Genomic DNA, 8,855 nt, shown 5'->3' with positions numbered 1-8,855 from the left:
CTGGTGGTGCTGCCAAGCTAACGGTGACGTCACCCCCAGTTGTGCTGCCTTCACAGGCTGCTCGTCATATTCACTTTTAGCATTCATTTTTGGATACTACGTGTAAGCTTTGATTTATACACGGACTTCATGGATCCTTCCAAATATTGATCGTAAATAACGTGATTACTGAATAAGAATAATGTACTTGCGGTCAAAACATTACATCTGATGAATAGTATGTGGTCTCAGTGTGTACGTAAGTATGAAATGTTGCTAATTTTGAAGCAATTGTAATATAAGTAATTTATGAAGAATGAGATTCTGGATGAGTAACAATATTAAGTACCATAATAATTTGACTATTGGTTGAAATGGAATGTTTAATTTTCTAACATGTTTTTATTAACATCGCCGTATATTTGTAGTTTTCATTAACGCACCACAGTAATAGACGCAAAGTAGGAGAATAGAATACAACACATCAAGGAGTACAAAGAGAAGTAAGTATAATATAGTCACAGAAATTGTATTATGTATAATGTTTTTGCATTAGTGATATTTTAACTATTTCTATATTTCAAACTGTGGTTTGGTTTCCTGGCCGGAGAGCTGTCATGGTTTCCCGAGCTTCCTTGAACGCATCAAAAGCACCGAGCAGAGCGGACGTGCATGATGCTCATCAAAGCCTGATGGCACCAAGGCATGAACCTCATTTCTACTCCAAAACCACGACGCCTTTCTAATGTATCAAGTTCGCCCAGCCTTACACTTTCATAGCAGCTGAATGTTCAAGTGCAATTTATTTGTCCCATAGGTTGTTTTTTTCAATTATACCCTCGGGGTGGGTATACCGTCGCCACGTTTTGTGGCTTGTCACTTCCGGGGGAGCCTCGGGCGAATTAGCCCATCATATCGCCGGTGGAAGAAGTTAGGCGGCCTCAATGCTCCGTGCAGGCAGGATGGAGGAGTTTGTCACGGATGAAGAGGAGCCGTGGTACGACCAGCGTGACCTGGAGCAAGGTGAGGCTTCTTCCTCTCACTGGTTGTTTGGGTTGATGCTTGGAAGCCGATGCCATTGTATGTCAGTGTGTGTTGGCTTCCTATTCAACATGGAGCTCCCTGCTTCATCTACTGCCAATTACTGCCAATTATTTCCATCTTGTCAGTGCAAGTCATTCCAAAAATAGCCCCACTGTCCTCCATTTCCTGCACAATCGATCTCTTGTCCATTTATGTTGTGTTTATGTGCCTTGAAAGCTGCCTTCACACTCAAGTACACTGCACCGAAGTGCACACAAAGTATCTTTTAAAAATATGTATATACTGTCTAATTTCCGGTTCGTACAAGTGGATACGTCACAGATTTTTACGTCTGATCCAATCCTGATACCGATACAATTCGGATACCAGAGCTATGTTTGCTTTAATATGCAACCACGCCAAAAGAATATCAGCAAATGTAGCTTGAAGAATATCAGCGAACTGTCTTGCTGTCTCCACACAGGCAACGGTGCACACAACCACTCAGCCTGACGGTTCCTTGCTTCACAGTCAGTCAACACAGAACTCTTTTTTTTTTTTTGTATTTATTTAAATTTATTATTTACATTTTTTTTCCGGTTGCCGCATTATTGTTGATTTTAGGCTGTAATAAAGTTGTCTGTACAGCCGTGTAGCTCATGTGTGGAGACAGCTACGTTCGCTGAAACTCCTTTGGCTACGTTTGCAGACACCATTAACTCATTCAATACCAAAGACGTCTTTATACGTTTTCAGAATCCCAAACACATGATCCCAACAACGTATTTATGTTTTTTTTAAATGTTTTTTCACACAAGAGGCAAAAGGAGGTGATGACGCAACTCCCCACTAATGCACTTCACTTCAGAGCAATTTTAAGCCATAAAAACGGCCACAAGGTGGCAGAAGTGCATTTGATAAGGGATCATGTATATGGAAGAGTCACACTTGACGGCAATGAGGAAGTGAGAGAGCGTGGAGGAGTGTAGTGTGCAGAAGGTTACGTTTTTAACGCGTGCACACGTAATTGAGTTCCAACTGGTGAAAATTGTAAATAGTTCATGGTGTTATATTTGTGAATCAATTATTTTCATGTGAAACAATCCCTTTTATGTGTCGTCGTCGTCTAGATATTTGAGCTGTCTCAAAAGCAAAAAATATTTGTCAAAGTGAAGGTTACGCTTGAAATGTAAAAAAAAAAAAAAAAAGCTGTTTTTCTCCCTTTCCTAGTTGGGAACTGATATTTTCCTGAACTGCTGAAAGAATGGAAAAATGTAGAAACAAACACATTTTTTTCCGATGAAAGACGGGAGTCTAATCTTTCTTCTTGTATGTTCCATGTTTATATAGCCATAGAACACATATTCTGTGTGCCGTGAAGGATCAGTCAAAATCGTCTAAAATGGCCGCTCCTGAAGGGGTTGTCTTTTGAAAAATGGCTGGCATTGAATGAGTTGAAGCACAAACGTGGCTCTCGGATCGGAACTCCCCGCAGGTGGTATCGGCAATCTCCGACGAATTTCCGTGAATCACGCCGGTATCAGGATCGGCCCCGCGCTTAACCGAAGCAGAGTGTGAACGCAGCGTAAGACTCGACAAGCCGGCTTTGCAGTGTTGGAACCGAGCACGCACGTTTTGTTGTTGTCATAATTATGACAAAATGTGCGAGCTGGTGCTTGCTCTCGTTAATACACGACACGGATGCATTTCAAAGAGCGTGAATGTGCTGAGTGTGTCCCTCTGATGAGCTGGCCTCAGCATCACCGCATCTCCTGATTACCTGCTGACCCACAGAGCAAAGCAGCTTTGTGGCTCATCATTGTACATGAGGAGGCAGGTGCATTCTGCCCACTGTGTGTGGATGTGTGGGGTGGGGGTCACGCCCCATCTCATCTCAGTGTTTTTCAGCACAAGTCTGAAAATCATTAAGCCCTCCCGGCTTGATCTGATTAGGGAGCCCCACGCCAGACCAGACCAGACCAGACCAGACCAGACCTCCTTAGCTTTTTGCTGCTCCACACGAATGCCAACTTGCATGAGCTCACACCGGCCCCGTGCTTGAGTTTGCCCCAGAAAGCAATGCCGTTACGTAACCTCTGCTATCTGGTGACTCTTACGAGGTCATTTTCGATGACGTAGCCTGACAGCGAAACGTGCGGCTGTGGCATCAGAGATCATCACAGATCTCAGAGTGCATCAGAGCAATAGGAAGTCACTAAGTGCTCTTGCTTCTTCGCAGACCAGTGTGAAATGACATAACACGGCACGTGACAGCCCTGAGAAATCGAGCTGACGAGTGGAGGCTTGCTTTCTCACAAGCTCATTAGCACTTCAGCCGCTCAGGCCAGCCTTGTCGCCAGCCTACTACAACCGTGGAAATGTATTCCTCATATTTGATCTCGCGTGACAACAACTCTTGCCCCTTCCTAAGTGTGTAGCGCTCTACTGAAGAAGACAAAATGCAGTTAACTTCCCATAGGCTGTGTATATTTTGTATTTGTATTTGTTGAAAATTTAATTTCCATACTTTTTTTTAGTAAATATTTGTTTTTTTTATTACATTTTTACAATTTAATTTAATACAAAGTGTGTATAACTCTTTATCCTAGTATTTAATTTTTTTTAACTTTTCATCCAGGCAGTCTGTATTTATTTTTGTAAATTAAATGTTTCTATTTTTAGTAGTAATAATGTATTTACATGTTTTCAAATGTAAATGAATAAGACAGGAGCAATGTGTAAATGTCTTAGGCCGTGTATATTTTGTATTTGTATTTTTTGCACATTTCATTTCCATATTTTAGTAATAATAATAATTAGTTTTTAATGAAATGTTGACATTTTAATTGAAGAAGACAAAGTGTGTATAGCTCTCTGCTGTAGTGTTTATTTATTTTTTAACTTTTCAACCAGAGGAGATGAACAATGTGTAAATGCAGTTAACTTATCATAGCCGGTGTGTATTTTATTGAATACTATAAACACATTGCTAAACATCTTTAAACATGATATACGTGTAGTTAATGTATGTATTATTCATTTATTAAGTATTTCTATCATTATTATATTATATTATTAATATAATGTCTTAGAATATGTTGAATTTATTTCAGGAGTTCAACTGATAAAGTGAAACTCCATATTGTATTGTATTTATTCACTGCCCACAGAGTGCAATATTTCCCAAATGATGAGTTAACAGGTAATAACAACCCCAAACTGTAAGTATCTCATAAAATGCGAGTGATTTGTAAACTGCTTCACGCGGCAAAAGAACCACAAAAACTAACGTTGGTCTTCTATTGTCGTCCTGAAATGACGTCATTTAAGCACAGTGTTATTTGTTGGCATGCAGCTATAGTGGTTCATTCCCTGATACCTTGCAATACGCCCTCTAGTGGCAGCGGCATAGGTTGTCATCATTGCCACCTGATTATAAAGCGTTGGAAGTGCTATTATGTGACTAATCAGTGTGTTTGTACACACAGGATAAGGCAGCACAAATGACTGAGGAAAGCCTCGCTTTATGTGTGTTTTACCTCCTGGATCGCACCCTCTTCTCACTTCTTTATCTTTTGTCTCGCTGTCTCGCCTCCTATCAGACTTGCACTTGGCAGCGGAGCTCGGCAAAACCCTCCTGGAGCGCAACAAGGAGCTGGAGGATTCCCTTCAGCAGATGTACATCAACAATGAGGAGCAGGTGCACGAGATAGAGGTACACTAAAACCGTGACCGCTCATGAACACATTATAATGGGACTGTGAGCTGCCGCATGATGCCCTGTTCATAAGCATGGTTAGTGACCCTGCAACAGATTCTTTCCGATAAGGAAAATCCAAGTCAATGAGAGGTGACCATCATCCGGCTTCAAGCTGCTGACGTCCGTGTCCTTTGGCAGTACCTGTCCAAGCAGCTGGAGATGTTAAGGGAGATGAACGAGCAGCATGCAAAGGTGTACGAGCAGCTGGACGTGACTGCCCGAGAGTTGGAGATCACCAATGAGAAGCTGGTGCTGGAGAGCAAGGCCTCGCAGCAGAAAATAGACCGGTAAGCCTCTGGCAGGCTTCATCATTTCATGCTGGACTTTCCCTCCTGGGAACACGCCGTTTAGCTTTTAATGCTAATTAGCTGCGTTTGTCATCAGCAACAAGCACCCCTGGTCCTGTGTAATGGATGCCATATGCTGGCAAAGCTCAGCTTTTGGTCCAAAAAGTCTTGACGAAAACTGAAGCAATTTTTGAAAACCAAGATGGTGTACGAAAGCTGGGACGAAATGTCGTTGAAAGTTTTTGTCGAGAGCCGAATAGTACGGAAAAGTACGGCGTACGCAAACTAAGATGGTGTACGAAAACTTGGTCAGAATTTCATTTTTTTAAAAATGTGTTGAGACGCGAATCATCCGAAAAGTCGGGCATACAAAAACTGACATGATTTATGAAAACTGGAACGGAATTTCGTCGAAAGTTTTTGTTGAGAACCGAATTATACAAAAAGTAGGTCATACTATACATTTTTAAAGAATGTCGAGAACCAAACCCTACAAAGAGTAGGGCGTAGGAAAACAGGTGGTTTACAAAAACTGGGACGAAATTTAGATGGTGTACGTAAACTGGGATTAAATATTTTGTTAAGGACACAATCGTACAAAAAGTAGGACGTAGAAGAATCGCAAACCTCAAGATGGTGTATGCAAAATAGGAAAAAATGTTGCCGAAAATTTTTGTTGTGAACCGACTCGTACGAAAAGTAGAGCATTCAAAAACCGACATGGTGTACGGAAAATGGGGCGAAATTTCATCAAAAATTTTCGTCGTGCAGCGAATTGTGTGAAAACCGTGTATAAAAACTAGGACATTTTGCTGAAAATTTTACTTTAGAACTGAATTGTATGAAAAGAGCATACAAAACCCGTGATGGTGTACAAAAAAACGGGACAAAATTTAATCGAGAACCGAATTGTACAAAAAGTAGGGCGTACGAAAACTGAGGTGTTGTTTTGAAAACTGGGCTGGAATGTCATCTGAAAAATGTTTTTGAAAACCGAATGCTATGAAAATTAGGGCGTACAAAAACCCACCCGGGCTATGACAACTGGGCCGAAACTTGGTCAAATGTTTGGCGAGAACCGAATCGTACAAAAAGTAGGGCGTACGAAAACCGAAGTTTCACTGTGCCGCATACAACGTAAGACTACGGAGTGGGACAGCTACGCTAGCATAGCTGCTGCACTAACATTACAGTCACATTCAAACAGCAACATCATGCTAGCTTAGCCTGTTTGCTTAAGAAAATAATCAGCAAAAGATACTAATTGTTTGTTTCATGTATTGTATTGTATTTTGAGACATTAGCATTCTGATAAGCCGCAGTTTCCGCCTGAGCACTTTCATGCGACATGTTCATGATCAGGATATGAGGAAAGCTTCACTTCAGTTGACAAGGGCGCCTTTGTCCTTAACGTAATCCTGTGGAGCTGTGATTACAGGATGCTGAGTAGTGAAATCACCAGGACATAACAAGTGTTTGTGTATGTGTGCAGGTTGACGGGCACCATGGAGACCTTGCATGGTCAGGTGGACTGTCTGACCGCACGAGTGGAGGAGCTGAGAACTCTGGAGGAGCTGAGGGTCCTCCGAGAGAAGAAGGAACGCCGCAAGACGGTCCACTCGTTCCCTTGCCTTAAAGAACTCTGCACTGCACCAAGGTCACACTCGTATTCCACTTTATGTCTTCGTTAGAGCTGTATTCAAAATCCTCCACTAAATGACGACGTGCGGCTCTTCCACTCCAGCCCTGTAGGTGGAGGTAGTGCACCTAACAACGTGGGCACTAACCTGTAAGACACAACCAGCTTTTTGTCCATGCAGCTCGGTCACTAGAAAGTCCTCACTCTTTGCCTTGCCGTTGTCCGTGTAAGGCCACCCCCCCCCCATTCAAAGCATTCCTCGTCTGGATGGAAGGTTGTTACTTTACAAAATATATCAAGAACAAAAGACACGAACTCCAAAGGGAGAACGTTCAAAAACCAGAACGAAAATGATTCCAAAAAGAAAAGGACACATGCACCTGAGGTCAAACGCTTACAACCAATATTTTTGGGGGAAAATGTGCCCTCTAAAGTCGCAAGAACTCGGGAATTTGAACCGCCGTTTTGTGTGACGTTCCCAAATTTACAAGACTTAAGCTCGACAAGCGTCAGAGGATTAACTCCTTGCATATGTTTTGCTTTTTCTTTGACATTTTGCGGCTTTTGGGTAAGAGTTATTCAAAGAGCCGCCCACACAGCAGCGCCTCGGGGCTTACGTCACATGCCGCGGAGAGCCCTAATGCCGCTCGGTTTAATGGCCCACTGAAAAGCAGGACTTTGTCATCCCTTTCTTAAACAAAACCCAGGACGGGCCGGGACAGGATGTGTAACCAGGACATGTCCTGCGAAAACAGCATCTTTGGTCACCCTAATCTAGGTGGTCATTTTCAAAATCTAGCAACCTTTTCTGGTCTTATTGGATTCTTAACATGAAAGCACATATTGCTCTTCTCAACAAGCAGCGGGTTCTGCTCTCCCATCTAAAAACACTGACAGGTTTATCTACCACCATGCTTTTTTTTTTTTTTTTTTGCTCTTGTATTGGATTTCATTGGTGGAAATGCGTTGTGTGTTTTACATGTATTGGTCTGCTGCCTGTCTTCCCCCCCCCAGATATGAGGACGGTTTCCTGTTGGCAAACCCGGGCAGCGTGGACTTCGCCGAGAGACAGCCAGCGGAAGAGGAGAACGAGCGCCTGAGAGACATCGTGACGTCGCTGCGTGCCGCCATGTCTGCGGAACGCTCCAAAAGGGAGGGTGCCGAGCGGGAGTGCGCCGCCGTGCTGCAGGAGTTTTTACGTCTTGAGCAGCGTCTCCTCGGCGCCGAGGGCTGCCAGCTACGGGTTCAGGAGCTGGAGGCGGAGCTCCAGGAGATGCAGCTGCTGAGGAAGTCCAGGGTGTGTCTGATGGAGGAGGGCATGGAGACGCTGCTCGGCAACGGCCCAGAGACTGACACGCCCGATGAAGGCGCGGCTCTGGACGGCGGTGCCGAAGGAGGCGATGCGGGAGGACCCGTGAGGAAAAGCTGCAGCGATACGGCCCTGAACGCCATCAAGGCCCGCGACCCCCCAGGGAGGCGTCAGACGGGCCACAAACGAGGCATGTCCATCCTGAGCGAGGTGGACGAGCAGTACCACTCCCTGCTGGAGAAGTACGAGGAGCTGCTGGGAAAGTGCCGGCGTCACGAAGAGAGCCTGTGCCATGCCGAGGTGCAGACGTCAAGGCCCGTGTCAAGGGATCCTTCCATGAAGGAGTACAGTATGGTCTCCGCAGGGGCCTCGGGGGCAGCAGCAGCAACAGCGGAGGAGGTCAGGGCCCCACTCACACCTCCCCACACCCCCTCCACACCAGAGGCCATGGAGGGCATCAGCAGGCAGGTGGAGCAAGTAGACAAACGGCTGAGCCAGAACACGCCCGAGTACAAAGCTCTCTTCAAGGAGATCTTCTCCCGCTTGCAGAAGACCAAGAGCGACATAAACACCAGCAAGAGCAGAAAGAGCAACAAGTGAGCGCTTATTACGTCACGTATTGAAAATGCAGCACTCTCTTAAAAAGCAGGTGGATTGAAATAAGCTTTTAATCCTCCTAGCGCCCGAGGTGTGTTTATTTCTTAATCATGCCCCGCCCCCTTATGAATTGCCAAACTGTACAGTGCCGAGGCTCATTTTTCCCTCCAGCATGCCTTGCAGGATGAATGAACACACTGTCCCTTTTGTGTAAATTAAAAGAAATGCATTGACCCTGTTTCCTGGAATGAAAGAAGACGC

At 44.3% G+C, this 8,855-nt stretch overlaps 1 protein-coding gene across 1 annotated transcript; it reads left to right on the top strand.

Annotated features, from left to right (window-relative positions):
* Positions 1-530: 530 nt before the first annotated feature.
* Positions 531-8,827, top strand: cdr2l (cerebellar degeneration-related protein 2-like). Its single transcript, XM_054758983.1, has 6 exons — positions 531-682; positions 797-1,002; positions 4,605-4,717; positions 4,901-5,049; positions 6,542-6,706; positions 7,703-8,827. The coding sequence occupies exons 2-6, from the start codon at positions 924-926 to the stop codon at positions 8,595-8,597; spliced, it is 1,401 nt and encodes a 466-aa protein (XP_054614958.1). The 5' UTR covers positions 531-682; positions 797-923; the 3' UTR covers positions 8,598-8,827.
* Positions 8,828-8,855: the final 28 nt, after the last annotated feature.

This window comes from Dunckerocampus dactyliophorus, chromosome 18 (assembly GCF_027744805.1).
Source record: "Dunckerocampus dactyliophorus isolate RoL2022-P2 chromosome 18, RoL_Ddac_1.1, whole genome shotgun sequence".
NCBI lineage: Eukaryota > Metazoa > Chordata > Actinopteri > Syngnathiformes > Syngnathidae > Dunckerocampus > Dunckerocampus dactyliophorus.
The sequence above is the reverse complement of the archived record's forward strand: the minus strand, read 5'-3'. Positions and strand labels throughout refer to the sequence as shown.